Source organism: Vollenhovia emeryi, unplaced genomic scaffold, assembly GCF_000949405.1.
Source record: "Vollenhovia emeryi isolate VEMERY1.0 unplaced genomic scaffold, V.emery_V1.0 DF939128.1, whole genome shotgun sequence".
Classification (NCBI taxonomy): domain Eukaryota; kingdom Metazoa; phylum Arthropoda; class Insecta; order Hymenoptera; family Formicidae; genus Vollenhovia; species Vollenhovia emeryi.
This window is the reverse complement of record NW_011967238.1, coordinates 3,145,853-3,161,520: the sequence shown is the minus strand read 5'-3', so window position 1 is coordinate 3,161,520 and position 15,668 is coordinate 3,145,853. Positions and strand designations below refer to the sequence as shown.

The window sequence follows — 15,668 nt, the reverse complement described above, 5'->3', positions numbered from 1 at the left end:
TGCGTATACGAAATCGCGGCGGCGGGGTACAGCCGCGCGGCGTGTATATATGTTTATGTATGTGTGTGTGTGTGTGTGTGTGAACGTGTGTTTCCGGTGTGTGGACAGGCGAAGTGAGAAGGCGCGCTCGCGTTTGTCGAAACACGTTGAAGAAATCAATCCAAAAATATCGTCGTCTCTGTGGGCGCGACACCGGGGGACATCATCGGGGGTAAATTGGTCGAGAGTGTCGGGCAGACGGTCAGGGAACTGGGCGGGGGGAGGGGGGGGGGGTTGGTGGTACAGAGAGGAGAGGAGGATGGCTGGCTGTTTGAGTGACGACAGTTAACGCCGTGACACCGAAGACGCTACGAGAGAGGCGAAAAAAAAGGAGAGGAAAGAAAAAGGTGGAGCAGAGGGAGGGTGGAAAAAGGACAGTCAAATCAGCAGTTTTAACAATCAGCGGATTATTATCAGCGTGTACGACTGGCCCGTCTCTCTCGTTATTTCTACATCTGCCTCCTTTTCTCTCTCTCTCTCTCTCTCTCTTTCTCTCTCTGCTATCGCGCGTAGACGGCAGTCGCGAGAGAGCGACGGGGATGGCGGGCGAGGGAGAAACGGAGGGACCAGGGGGGGCACCGGGGAGTCTGAAGGGGGATGGGGGAGAGGAAGAGAAGAGCGCACGAAGGATATAAATATATAATATCTTATACCGCGCGTATTTTCGTAGATTACGCTAAACGTTATTTCTTTCTCGTCACTCTATCTCTCTCGCTCTCGCACACACGCTTTTCTCTCTATCTCGCACGTCGCGTCGGTATTATCGATCTGTATTTCTTTTTTTTTCCTTTTTCGTTTTGTTACCGTTTTCATTTATTAAATGTTAGAGTAGAGCCTATAAAGGGACGCCCGGAGGTGCGCTTACAGCGAAGCCCCGGGCGCGCTTTTTTTTTCTCGTATACTAGCTGTGCCGGAACGCACTTGTACTGGTCGCACGATCGGCGAAGGATTCGGCTAAAGATAGTGGCGGCCGTCGAGACCGGTGGGAGATGAAGAAGGGCCGGAGGAGGGGGGCGCGATCTCGAACGATCGTCGCGAGGACCCGCTTGCTCGCGTCGGACGCGACGCGCCAACAGCGAACGAATCCCCGACGTCGCAATCGCGATCGTTACGCGACGTCAAGATCGATTTAGTCGTGTTTTGCTGTTGCTCACGTGTAAAAAAGAAACAATAAGTAACCCAGATATATCTCGAGAACGAGCGAGTCACGATCGTTAACGCGCGAGGTCGGATCCAGTCTGAGCGGACGAGCGCGAACGAATGCGAACAAACGCGAGCGAATAATTCGTTTTAACGAAGGGGATGATGCCGCGAACGAATTTTAGATTTACATCCGGCACGTTCCGCTTCTCGTCGAGGACGAAGAGAGCCGTTACGCTCGTTCGCGTTCGTCGTAAACGTTCGCTCGCGACCGTACGTTTTTGCCCCAGCCTGGTTCCTCTTCGTTCGTACGACGATCTGTACGCGTGCCGCGCGCGGTCGATCCGACAATCTGCGTATCGCTATCGAAGGTTTGACGTTCGGGCAGGGCGCGACTGAAACGGGGAATCCGAGGGTGAATCGACGCGAGAACTTGCATTCGACAGCCGATCTTTAGCCGAGCGATTCGCTCGCGACATATCATTTAACAACAGAGTTTAACCACCTAATCGCTCGGAGGATACTCGTAAACTCCCCATCTTCGCCTCGGCTTTGTTTATACAATGTGAGAATGGGATATCCTTTTTTTCCTTCTTCTTCTTCTTCCTCCTCGTTTACCTACGTGCTAGGCAATAAATGATCCATCCGCGATTCATTACGACAAACGAAACGGACGTAACCGGCAGGCGGAAAAGAAAGAAGGCGAAAGAAAAAGTCCGTGGCTCCGACCAAGGTGTGAAGAACCAAAAGAAGAAAAGAAACGTTCATCTTTCTCTCTCTCTCTCTTTCTTTCTCTCTTTCTCGAGCCGACGATAAAACTTTAATAACCCATATATACTTATCATCATGATGTTACAATTACAGTTTGCGATTATCACAATGCGAGAACCGCCAATAATAATAATAGTAATAATAATAATATCAATGATAATAATAATGGCAATAATATAATAATTAAAATTAAAAACTAGGTAATAACTAATAATAATAATCATCATCTTCGCCGCACTAATTACCATCGTCGTTACAATGATTCATTTAGCCGTTATGGTTGCCTATATACTATCCTCTTTTATATATACTTCTATATATATAGCTACAATATATAATATTTTCGTGTTGAAAAATCGTATACATTAGTGTTGTGTCGCAGGACCATTGCTTCTGTCTCTCTCTCTCGCTCTCTTTCTCTCTTTCTCGTTCATTCTCTCGCACCTTTATTTCTCTCAACGCGTCTGCTATATATCATTCCGCGTTCCGCTATATATCTTTTTTCTTGCTCCTGATGGATCGCAGATGAGAGGGGTAAGAAGGGGGGAAAAAACACTGTCGTCGATGGCTGGAGGCATTCGTGTCGCTACGGAGTCTCGAAAGTCGAAAGCCCGGGGAAAAATGGCGGGACCGCGAGCCCCCTTTCTCTCTCTTTCTCGCGCGCGCAGGGCGTTCTTCGCGATGCGGCTTTTCGCTTTGTAAAAACCTTACAAATATTCGGCGCGAGGTCCATCGAAGGGGTGGACGATTGAAAGGAGGGAAAGAAAGGGGGCGAACGTGTCTCTCTCTCTCTCTCGCGGCCCTTTTCCCTTTCTCCTCTCCGCCGAGGGCTTTCCGCGTGTCCGCGTGACGGATCCCCGCGGGCGACGAAACGGCGTCCAAATTGGATGAGAATTCCGCGCCGGTTTCAGACGGGGGACACGAGTACCTCCAGACACGAGCGCGAGTTACGTAATCTTAATAGCTTAATATCGATTTTTAGTTCGTATTACTCGCCGTTCAAAGGCGAGCCTCGGATCACAGATAGTGAGGTGATCGGATTGCGCGAGCGTTATCGCGATAACAACGCGGATCTCGTATTCCTTTTCGTTTCTCGCTCCTCGCATTCACGCGCATTCACACGCACATTCTCTCTCTCTCTCTCTTTTTTCTCGCTTGCTTTTTTTTGCTTTAAGTTTGTCAGTATGCGTTCTTCCTGCGTTTCTCCTAAGGATTTCAAGGCGACAGCTCCTGAAAGCAAACAGCATCCGGCCGTGTACGCGCGCGAATTCGCACAGTGGCATGAAAAAAAGATCGTCCGAGAAGATTCGCATGAGGGAATCTCGTATCTCCCGTCCCGTCGGTCGTCCTCGAGTCTCGGAAACGTTCTCGCAAACGATCCCGAGCTGACGCGGTGCGCGGCGAAACGGACGGTCCCCGCTTTTACCCGGGAAAATACCCGGGCGTCCACGACTCGCCCCTCGGGCAACTGTGCACGCGTGCGCGCGTTCACGTCCCGATCGAGGAGGCATCTTTCTCCTTTCCTTTCTTTTCTTTTTTTTTCCTCTCCTCTCCGTTCGAAACGCAATCCTCGTGTGTCCTCTGCTCGGCTCGTTACAAGAGATCTCTTTTCCCGCCGCACGCGCAGCCGCGTGCGAGTTACACAGATACGAAAGTATAGAATGTACATATAATATATATATATTTTTTACACATGTATATATACGTATACACAATACATATGTACCTACGTACGTACGGCCAACTAAGGGTAGACAGGCGCAATCACGTGTTCGGGTCGAATCCGATCGATCGGCCGCGCTTCGGGATTTCTGCCCGTCGACGTCGCGAAAACCGGACGGTCGACTTCCCTTTTCGGGTCGCTGCCGATTTCGGATTCGACATTCGGTATGTGTATGGGTGAATGTACGTGTGCGTGTTCCGTCGCGGGCGACGAATCGATAAAGGCGATAAAAATAATTGGAGAGAAACAAATCTCAATGAGACTCGTGCTCTCGATAGCGCAATTACAAACAGAAGAGAAACGATGGGAGCTGGCGGGACGAAAAGCGGCTCGGAAAGTTTCTCGTTCGTGGAAATACAGTCATGCACATTGATTTTCCGACGCAATCGCGATCCTCGGTCGATATCCCGCGCTGTCGAAACCGGGCGATCCAGAGACGGACCCGAAGCTGCCGGGGCGACATCCAAGTTTTCGGTGTCGCGTCACACGCGTGCTCCCCGGGAGCTCGAATTCCGAAAACTTTGTCCCCGGGAGCGAATGAATTCTAGGAGAATCCTGGAACTTCTTTATATCAGAATCGTCCAGAACTGTTATCTGCGCGAATGCAAAGTTAAATTCGTCAGTTATGTTTAAAAGCGCCCCTCTTAATCTGCTCCTCGTCGACGAACTTTTTCGCGAATCGCCCGTTCTCTCGGCGTACGCAACGTGCCGGGGATCGTGATTGCCCTTTAAAAGCTGAACTTGGAGAATAAAGGATACGGGATACCTCGAATGTGAATAAACGTGGGAGACATTCGCCAGCATTACATAAGATCAACATGTCAGGAACGAGTAACAAGACATTAACATAAAGTCGCACGGAGTGAGAGGTCGTGTTTGTGTGTGACGCTCCCGCACAGCGTTTCCAAAGAGAAACTACGGTCCCCGGAGGGATTTTTACAAGCTTAACAAAAGACGGGTAAACCTATTAAATGGAAAACTACGGAGGACCGAAGGCGTCCTTGGCGCCGGTAGTTTCGCTCGACGGTATAAGAGTGTGACGAGCACCATTTTTCATCTCGACAATTAACCCGCAGTGGTCACACTTCCTGAGACTCACGTAACTGCCACACCGGGGTCCAATTCACCCCGCTGACTTTTAAGCGTGCTTACACTGTTCGTCGAATGTGAACGAAAAACGGAGAGGGTGGGCTATTGTATCAAATGTAGAATTTAAAATTAATTCGAAATCGCTCGATTGATTTAAAGACGTGAATTTGCTGACGACTATATTCCATCTAAACGAAACTGCGTCCGAGAAGGAACCGGCGCACAGGATAGGTGGAAAAAGACGGTATATGCATTCACATGTTAGATCAAAATTATTGGACTACCTACATCTAGCTCGGACCTACAGGGTGTTAGTAAATTCATGTTACAACGCTTGAGGGGTGAAAGTACAAATCAAAACAAACATTTTTTACCAATACACATGGGGGCGGAAACGAACCCCTAACCCGTTGGAACGCGCGATGAGTTCAGGGTAGGCAACGACTCCTAAAAGCCGTGGTTTACGGCCAGTGCAAACCGTTGAAGAGCTCACCGAAAGAATTATCCAAGCGTTTGATGAGATACGAGCTTCCCCAGGCAAGTTGCAAAGGATAAAAGAAAACGTGATTCGCCGTTGCCACTTGTGCGTCGATCAAGGTGGTCGTCATTTCGAGCACACCCTTGCTCTAAAATGTGTTATCGGTTTACAGAACTGTTAATAAACCGTTGTTTAATTGAACTGTTGTTGTTTTAAACAAAATCCCAACATTTGTTCTTAAACGTAGCGGCCAGCGTAGTAAAAGATGTGCACAAGGGGTTGCCTACCCTGAACTTTTCGCGCGTTCCAGCGGATTAGGGATTCATTCCCGCCCCCATGTGTATTGGTAAAAATGTTTGTTTTGATTTGTACTTTCACCCCTCAAGCGTTGTAACATGAATTTAGTAACACCCTGTATAAGGCGTCCTCGTTTGTCTGATTCGTAACCTTCTCAGTTTTAATTCTTGATAAAAATTTAGGGCTACATTTCAGAAATGCAATGCTTTGAGAGCTCTTGGCAGCTCTACACTTGCTACGCATGGTGTAAAGATACAAGGTGAAGCAATCTGGTGGATGCGCGGTGTCAACCAATGAGAAGTGGCCCAAACTACCGAATTGACCAATCAGAAATTTGCTCCAGCCTTCAAACTGCAAATCATTGCGGTTGAATGCAGGAAGAACCAATGAACAATTTGCCCCAAAAATTGGTTACACGCGCAATGTTTCAGCTTGTATCTTTACACCATGGTGCTGCATAGCTTGCAAAGATACAACGTCACAGAGTATTTTTACAGAATAAATCCCCCCCTCCTCCCGAGTCTTTAAAGGGCCTTGGAAACGCCGCGTTCGTGTCATGTTGTAAATGTGACTGGTGTACATACACTCTCTCCCTAGCCAGGCGCGTGTACGTCGATCTATTGTCTTGAGAGAGACGAATCCTTCCGCCGCGAGGAGGGCGCGCTGACCTACGTCTTCATCGCTCGCGTTCGCTCACGAAAAATTGCTCGATAAGGCCAAGACCCGGCTAACGAAGGATACGTGAACGGAGACGCGTTTGGTCGCGTATACGTGTACTCGCTGATAACAGACAGCACAACCGGACGACTTAATCGTTCCGTCAGCTCTCGAGCTTGTCACGCGCCTTCTGCGGCTCGAACGGTCCGCGCGTACCGCACGTATCCTTCTTCTACAGAACGAGAAGAGTCGCTCGAAGGTTGAAAGCGAACGCTACTTGTTAGGAACACCGGGCGGAACGACCGTACGTCGTATACTTCGTGTGCCGTGTCGCGTCGTGTCGATAAGATTGCGATGCTGCGTACGTTCTCGTTTTTTTTTCTTTTTGCTTGCTCGCTCGCTCGCTCGCTCGCTCACTCCTCTCCGCACGCATCGTTCGCGCAATCTCTCTCTCTCTCTCTTTCTCTCATCTAGTAGGTCGCGCGCGTGTCCGCCTCGAAGGAAAACGTGAGGGGACGAAAAGAAAAAAAAACGAACGTGAGCCTTTAGACGCGCGGTCGCTTTTCGTTTTCCCGGTCGGAATCAGAGTCCGCTGAATCGTGGAGAGGCGGAAATTCGGGCACCGCCTCGCGATGTTGCATCCATCCCGTCGCGCCTGGCCCCCCAGCCAATGCCTTGCCCTGCGTCATGTTTTTCGATTGTTTGTTTTTTGTTTTGCAATTGATTTTTAGCCCTCTGTCTTTATCCCCTGCAGGATGGCGACAAAATAGCGTGTCATTGGTCACTAAGCCTCGCCTCGATACCCGGTGAAAAAAAACACAAGAACAAAACTTGCTTCGCTTCGCGCTTCGTTCTCGGGTGGAGAACGTCCGGTCCGCCCGACCGACGAAGCACGGGTGCGCCGAACGTTCTCCAAGCACGGCCGCGTCGCGTCGGCCGCACGCGGGACCGAGAGACAGGAGTTGATCCTTCGCGTTACGTGGCGAAAGTTCAAAGTGCCCCGAAGCGCACCTTGCAACCCGTGTAACTTAAGCCCGTGTCACACTATGTATTGCAGATCGCGAATCGGATTGAGATTGAGGGTCGCGGATCGCATTTCAGCCAATCAGACGAGACAGCCTCGTATCCGATTGGTTGAATTGCGATCCGCGATCCGCAATCCCTATCCGATCCGTGATCCACAATCAAGAAGACTAGAGACCAGAGAATTGGCCGGCGACCATGACCGCGAACAGCGGCAATGAAATGCGACCATATTTTGACCCACCCTCACCACTTAAGGTCTCCTGGTCTCTTAGTCTTCTTCCACAATACGTAGTGCGACATGGGCTTTAAATCTGTCGCGCGGCGAGCGAAGCTCGGATAGCCCGAGACTGTTTCGCGTTATCACTCGTCCCTCGTTATCCGCGTCCCTCGGAAGGATTCGCAATCGGCCTCGTCCCCGCGAAACTTGCCGCTCGGATGTCATTCCGTCGGCGAAGCGACCGGCAAAGGCCGAACGGGGGATCCTTCCGAGCTCGCCGATGCGACGACGCCCGGCGTCTACTCTACTGTCTACACGAAAGTGTCTGAACTCTGCAAAACGAGCTACAATGAGACTTTTGATCGCATTCACTCCCTCTCTGTCACGCACTTTCTCTCCGTCTTTCGGTCCTCCGGCTGTTCACTCGCAATCAGATATCCTCAATGAAGACACACACGCACACACTCTCTCGTTCTCTGTTTTCCAGATGAAAAGACAAAGGCGCGCACACACGTACTACCTTGTAAAACCAGTGCACACGTGGGCCTCAGAAAATAGCATTATCGTAACTCGGACGTTCTTTTTAAATCCGTTAAATTAGCGTTGATCAACTACGGACAGTTTCCTGATCTCCCTCTCGAAAGTGCGTTCCTTGATTACGTCCAAGGAAAGAACGACGCTTCGGAGGCTCTCGTGTCTTGGAACTCGAGCATGCAGCCATGCATGTCACGAAAACTATCTGCCCTAGTATCTCTTCAGCTATAAGACACTATAAGACTCTCCAAACGTTGCCTTGTTTTTCCTTCCATCTACCTATATATACATTTCACATGTGGAAAAACTGTGTTAGTGTGTGGACCTGTGTGCGTGTGTGTGTGTATATGTGAGTAAAGAGCTGCCTTTAAGTAAGTCTCTAAGGTTTAAGTATCGAAAGCCATGTAAAGAACGTATGCAACCGCGCGCGGTGCGTAAGATGCGTGTATGCTGTCGAACATTTATGTACAAATTCGGATATGATTCGCGTTACCGGCGTGTCCTTCGACTTAAAAAACTACCTTTTTTTAAAGAAAAAGGTAAAAACACCAAGTGTAAGCGCCATCCAATCAAGAATTATATAATTTGATTATTTGGATATATTTTGTTAGGAAAAAATACATTTTTATCGCCTCTACAAAAGTAATGATATCATCAATCCTCCGACGTTGATCTCTCGGACGCGAAAACCGCGAGAGGAGAGGAAGCAACGGAGAGGCCCCTCGCGCGAGCACGCAATTTCAAGACTCCGTTTTACAAATTCCGCGACTGGAAGAATCGGTACTGAGAGCGGACGGTTCGCCGCTTCTCAGCGTCTGCGTACCAAGACACTCGCCGCGATCGGTTTGACAATCGAGACCGAACACTTGTCGCGCGCTGCCACCGCAACTTTCACTATCTACATAACAAACGGCCTAACTAACGTATCTCTAAAACCTAAAAAGAAAAGAAGAGTCCCGGCATCTCCAAATCTTATTGCACACTTGGCGAGACCTAATCCTAAGGGAAGAGCTCGAGGGCGAGAACGTCTTTCCGGAGGGCGCGTCGCCACGGGACACCCGGAAAGATCCGAACCCGAAAGCTCGGGACGCCGTGGCGTTCTCCAATTCTTCCAATGTCGACGTACTCTTCAGGATGACAGACCGACACGGGAGAAGTCAACGAGAGAGCTCGTCGAACCTTTCACGATAGGTCCCTGGGATCGGGATCGCCGAGAGAAGAGAGCGTCGCTCTTTACCCCCCACGATGCTACACTCGTCTTCGCAACGTCGAATTTCTCCGAATTATCCGAAGATAGGCCGACCTGCTTGGACCCGCGCGAGTCTTGACTCTATCGCGTTCGCATCTTTAAACGCGTATGTCGCGACGCACGTGGCTCTTCCTCCCCCTCCCCTTCCTCCCGTGCGCAGCTTAGTTCGAAAATAAATTCTATTTTTCGGAGTTTACGGAGCGTGGAGATCTTCCTCTGGAGTGAACGCGCGATAATCCCGTTGTCCCGCCGTGCGCGCCTCCGCGAAGCGCAGGCTTGGAGTGGAAATTTCAAAACTCGTCCCCGGAACACGTGGACACGCGGATCCGCCTGCGTTACATATTGCACTGATCGGTGAGTTAGGTGGGAACCGGAACTGGCACCTCGCGAGCCGGACGATCCTAACAACGTCTCCCCCGAGAGGATTCTCGTTCGTAGCTTCTCAAAAGATCCACGACCTTTCCTCGAAAAAGCCCCTCTCTCTTTTTCTCTTTGAAAACTGACTTCTAGGGAAAGAGACCATACGCTCGTTGCAATGGAGAACGATGTCCCGACCGGCTCTCGTCAGCTATGAATCCCGGGTCATCTCTCTCTATCTCTCTTTCTCTCGCGCTCGCACTCTCTCTCTCTCTCTCGCCATCTCTAACTTTTTAAATGTCTCTTTCATTCTCTCTCTCTCTCTCTCTCTCTCTCCCTCTCTCATCTCGTGTCGAGAGCTTGCGACGAGGTGTTTCCTACACGATTGTGAGCGTTTCTAGAGCCTGACGCATCACTGGAAACACAATAAAAAAAAAAAAAAGCACGAGAGGCCGAGATCAGTGTACACGCACCAGTCTCGATTTTCACGTCTCATAATTTTTTCCCCCGCCGTGTGATCTCATTCTCTCCCACTTTCTCTCCCCCATTCGCGTTCATCCCTCCATCTTTCTGTCTCTCGCACGACTCACACTTTCCCATCCTTTCTCTCCCTCTCTTTCGCTCTCTATTTTAGCTTCGACTGCGTGTCTCTTTTGCGTGGCTGTCTGATCCGGGGTCTCTCTCTCACTCTCTGTCGCCTTCTAAGAATTTCGTTTCATCTGCATCAAGAAAAAAACGTCATTGAGTCGGATTGGAGCTTTCGGTCTTTCTCTCTTTATTATTATTTTTTTTTTTAGCAACTCGCGTCGAGTCGTAATTTAAGATCCTGACGAGAATTTGTCCGATTGCGATCCCCCTACTTCCAAAGTTAAATCCGATTTGTGCGGCTAGTTGAAAATTCCTCGTTTAGATTTGCATAACGTAATCTCTCCGCGAGCGATAAGAGGAGAATGCGCGCCGTATCCGGGATCGTGTCTCCTCCGCGGAGACCGTTCGCGCGCCCGATTTCGCAGCCTCCGCGACGAGTATCGTCAAGGTGATGGAGAGTAGAAGAGACGGCGCAGCAGACGACCGCGAATGGATCGTGACAGTAACGTAGGCGGGTAGCAGAGACCGTACCAGAACTGTGCTTGCGACAATGCGCCGTCTTTCCTCTCAACGTGTCATTCTCGATATTTTAGTGGCGCGCGTTACGGCGAGCGGTATATACGCGGCGCGGGAGAACCGGCAATCCGAAAACGGCTGGATTGGGAAGGAAAAGCTGCCAAGTGCCTTCCCTTTCCTCGTCTGACCTCCATCCGCGCCTCCGCGCTCTCCGTTGCGACAAACACAGTTCCGCGCTCCTTACGTGGCTACTGTTACTTGTTAGAATTCGAAGTACCAACCAACAGCCGATTAGAAGAACGAGATTAAGAGAAGAGTGAAGGGGCGGGGAGGGACGGCAAAGAACAACAGATAAAAAAAACACGAGGCGGTGGTTATGGACGGATTATACAAGTGGATTACATCGTACATTACTTGACCGGTGCAGAATGTTAGAGTCAGTCGGCCGGCGTGTGAGAGAGGCTCTTTGTGCTCGTGTGAGAGTGTGTACAAAGCAAATGCTCATTTGTTACGTATGCGATTACGGGGAAAAGTATGTAGTTAGTGCCAGCTGCAGCGTCAAAGGGAGGGCGAGCGTCGCAGGCTTCGCGGCTCGGGCCGATCGTGTCCTCGCTGTCGGGCACCAGAAATTCGAGCTCGTTACTCTCGAAAAGTCGATCAGTGGAGTTCCATTGATAACAGTGATAATCCACTGATTGATTTTTGGAGAGTAGGAGCATCGGAACGGATCGGAATACACTGACGTTGGGAGCAAAGTTTACACGTGGACTCGCCGCGGCTAAAATTATAAATTTACTCTCTAAAAGTCAAGTGGATTATCACTGAAAACAGTGAATAGTTACTAATTTCCAGCTATGAGTAGACTGTTGAAAATCAGTGGTATACTTATAACTGTAAATCAGTGATTGTTCACTGTTTTCAGTGAAAATCCTGATTGACTTTGAGAGAGCAAACCGAAGGATGATGCTTCGGCGCGTGGCAATTCCCCCTAAACGTCACGAGGAGGAACCGTAAAGCTAGCGTCACGCTGCGCGCGATTCGTGAATAGTGTGGAGGGAAAATTCGTCGATTCGAAATGATTCGCTAGCCGAGCGGTTTCTTGACGAAAACAGCGGTTTTTTTTTACTAATATTGAAACTCGACTAATTGTAGACTTGTAATACGAGTCCTGTGATGACAAGTAAAAGTTAAAACTTGTCCAAGCTAACACGAACGAAACGACAAGTAACAAATTACGAATGATAAACTACGAATCACGAATCGCGCATGGTGTGGCGTTAGCTTCAGGCGCAACGTTGCTTTTTTGTTAACGTCGAGACGGAGCAAAAATTCAGATCGGTGGAGCCGAAAGGATCGCGCTCTGTCGCGGAGAAGAGACGGGGTTTATCGCGCGACCAGTTAAAAACGAAATTGATCCGTAAATTCGCTACGTGTTTTGTTTCTCCGACTCGAAGGGGGCATCGATCGAGCGATAAAACTGATGGAACTTAACGCCGACGGGAAGACGCGGGAGTAGACGTGCTCCGTTTCGGATCGATAAAGAAGTGGAGAGCTACACGGGAACCGGAAGTGACTGCGGAGCAGCGCGGCTACGAGCATGCATTTTAGTCGCTTCATTTCAACCCTTGCGCGATCCGTGGAATTTCAAGGTGGAACCGGATCGAATTAATTTCCTCCCGCTTTCTTAGGACGACCTCGATTCCAATCGAGCACCCGAATGCGCTTTCCAAAGTAGGGGGCTACGCCGACGAGGAAGGAGACTCGTGACGACGCGCGCGACTCATCATCGGTGCGATCCCCCCCTGATACTTTAACGATAGTTCAATACTCGTCGATCTCGCGAGTCGGAGGGCACGCGAATGGAACGGGTTCGCCGACAAATAATTCGACGGAATCGAACGTAACAATTTTTTTTCTCATCCCGCGATAGAATTGTAGCCGGAGCGAAACATCGACAAGTGATCAGCGTATTGACATGTCAGATATTGGATCCATCGGCTGGAAATTCCTACAGGAATCCCCTGCCAGGCACGCCGAATACCTACTCCCGCTCGCTGTGTTTACCCGCAAATTTAATTTAACGTCACTCCGTGTCACGCGACATCGTTGAAATTGTACGTCAGCGAGATTTACTACGTTCGGGAGGAACGCGGAGACGCCGCGCGAGACGCATCCGCGAGGATATCAAAGCGGAAATTAGCGCGTGTGCGTGTCAATTTGCGACTCGCAAGACGAGGATCCTGAAATTCTTTCAACGTCTGCAGGGTTCTCGAGAAAAACTCTTTCTTTATAATATAAACGCCCTACGCCCAATTGAACGGCCCGATTGAGAGGGCGGTGCAATAAACTACGGAAGCGAATCCGAGCTGTAAATAGTCCCCGGCGAATTTCAGAGTCTAATGAAGAAAGAGGTGAACGCGGGAAGATAACTGGCGATTTATGCGCAGTTGGATGGAGAACAGCAACGCGAGGCGTATTTATCGAAGATTGATAAGAGGAACCCGCCACGGCGGAAGAGCGTGAAGGGAAAGAATCCCGCAAATTTTCCAAATTCGCTTCATCGCGTTGCATCGCGGGGACCCGTTAGGAGATGCTGCGCGGCGCCCGCTAGCTCCATTAATATGTGAGAGAGGCAACCCTGCCTAAAAAGTGACTTAGCAACTCCAATGCATACTAAGCAAACCTTCTGGCGCTATTGGCTGCTAGCTAGCGTGTGTACGTGTGTGTATGTGGGCTTGCGTGTGTTCGTACGCAGGTCTATATCTGTGCGGGTTCTATCCTGGCACCCCTACCCGATCCAGCACACCCTTTGCACCCTTCGCGACTGTCGGCGCTCTCGAGCCCGTCCTTGCAGGACCAGCAAGACAGCGCGTATCCGGCCTACGGTACATGTATTCCAGCGACACGTACACGTCTAACCGCACACACTCACATGCACGCACGTCCATATACAGGGGGGGGGGGGGTGTGATAACGCGTGTAAATTCAAGTCCTAGAGGTCAATTAAGAGCTTCTTCGGGCGCGTGACTACTTTCACTTACGAGCAAACCTCACGGAAACGTCAGACGTCGATTTTTCTCAAATCTTTTTACAAGTTCTTCACGTGTCAAAGCAACAAGAAAGTATGTCGTTAGTTTTAGCCCGAGTTGCTTTTTGTAATTTTTCTAAATTTTGCTAAATTAGTCGAACCCGGAGAAATGGACACGCGGAACGGTACGCGCCTCTCGTTCGCGGAATCACGGAATTCTAGATAAAAACAGAATCAAAAGGGTCGAGTTTGGTGCAGTCGCGTAATATGAAACCAAAACGGCATTATCCGTAATGCTCTCTTTACGCATTCGGGTTGTTTTACACGAGGGTCGGTTCCCTGTATATGGCATCATATCATATCATCCTGAAGCTCGAGCAGACTCTTCACCACTCGTGTTCTCTCTCTCTCTCTCTCTCTCTCTCTCTCTCTCTCTCTCTCTCTCTCTCTCTCCTCATTCTCTCCCTTTTTCTCTCTTGTAGTGAGTGTGAGTATGCGAAAGGTGAGATGCACATGCATTCGTCGGTATGCGATGCCGTGGCTTGGAACTGCATGGAAGCGATTTGCACGAAGGTAGCAGATATCAGTAATAACTTGATATGCCCGCGCGATTTCCGCGTAAGAGGAGAGACGAATGTAACGGGGTCTGCGATATCGACAGCGTAATTGAGGAGGTCGAATTAATAATTGGGCGGGCTATAAATTTAAGGAGTGTTAAATGAAGTAAAAGAACGTATATTCTCGACACATTTTATTCGATTCATTTAGCGACTTTGAATAAAAGCTTGATAGCAAATAAAAGTTTATAAAAAATAATGAAGATTGGTATCAAGCAACTAAAAAGATTACATACTTATAAGTTAGTAAGTCAGATATCAAATTTGAATTTTGAAAGATGTCCAAAATTTACAATAATCGTCATTCGAAACGAAAAAGGGACAATATTCCTGAAAAAAATAAAAAAAATAAAAAGAACGAAATAAATGAAAAATACAAATTGCATGCAACAATTTATTCGTCATTCTTTAATAATTGTTACGGATTTCTTATCTTAGCGGTACGAATTCACCGGGGCAGCCGAGTAAAGATCTCGTAACCGAAAAAATCGATGAGAACGTTTGAATAGTCGCATTCGGATACGTTAACATCTATTTTCTTCGCCTCCGGAGATAGACTTTCAACGCTGTCTCCAAATACGTCGTCGCAGGTGCGTTTCCGAGCCACAGCGTTATTGTTAACCTTCCACACAATGTACATTCCTAGAGTTAGCTCATGCCTAGTAAATGCAAATGCATATTCCAAAAAGCCAACGACATTGACTACTAGAACCGGCTAATGAGGAAACACCGCGCGAACAGTGAGCGCCGTGGTAAGAGACTACGTAAATTTTACCTGATGCATGGGGTCGTATCCCATGGAGCCGTCGTTGTACGGCTGCGAGCCGTAGTCGCTGCCGTTTATTCCCATGCTGTATCCGGCCATGTCCTGCGGTCCTCCGGGTGGCGCCGGCGACATCATCGGCGTCGGGGTGCCCTGGCTGGCACCGCCCATGCTGTACGGCGATGCTCCTGCAAAAGCTGCTGTAGAAACGATCGCGGTGCATACAAAATTCGAGGGTGCGTCTTTTTAAGTTCTTTTTAAGCCACAGCTATATATTTTTTTCTCTCTCCTGCCTCTCGCGCTCCCCCTCTGGTCCTCGCGAGGGCCTAACATCGGGAGCTTGAATTTACATCAATATTAATACAAGAGGCAATTATCGCGAGGGCACGTTTAAGAAAACTGTCAAAAGCTTACGTAATTCATGGTCGCTCCTCGAGATGTAAACGCGCCGGGTGATCTTGATTCGCCGGAAAGTATTAAAAATTTTCTTTCTAGTCGAGAGTATTCGCGCCCTCTCGTAATTCGCTCCAGATTTGTATAAACGTACCCCCGGCCTCCGGAGCCGAGCTTGTAAAACCT

At 49.2% G+C, this 15,668-nt stretch overlaps 1 protein-coding gene across 6 annotated transcripts in view; it reads right to left on the bottom strand.

Moving 5' to 3' along the window:
- Positions 1 to 827: 827 nt before the first annotated feature.
- LOC105568689 (homeobox protein extradenticle) overlaps positions 828 to 15,668 on the bottom strand; it is a 59,300-nt gene continuing 44,459 nt past the window's right edge. For 2 of the 6 annotated variants that reach the window (XM_012024548.1, XM_012024551.1), the window contains exons 7-8: positions 15,102 to 15,277; positions 8,573 to 14,948 (exon numbers count right to left, since the gene is read on the bottom strand). In XM_012024548.1, coding sequence (XP_011879938.1) covers positions 14,775 to 14,948; positions 15,102 to 15,277 — 350 coding nt within the window. In that variant the 3' untranslated portion in view covers positions 8,573 to 14,774. Of the gene's footprint in view, positions 3,181 to 5,925; positions 6,875 to 8,572; positions 14,949 to 15,101; positions 15,290 to 15,668 lie in introns of those variants that run through there. The other 4 variants (XM_012024553.1, XM_012024549.1, XM_012024547.1 and 1 more) reach the window with 4 other exon arrangements.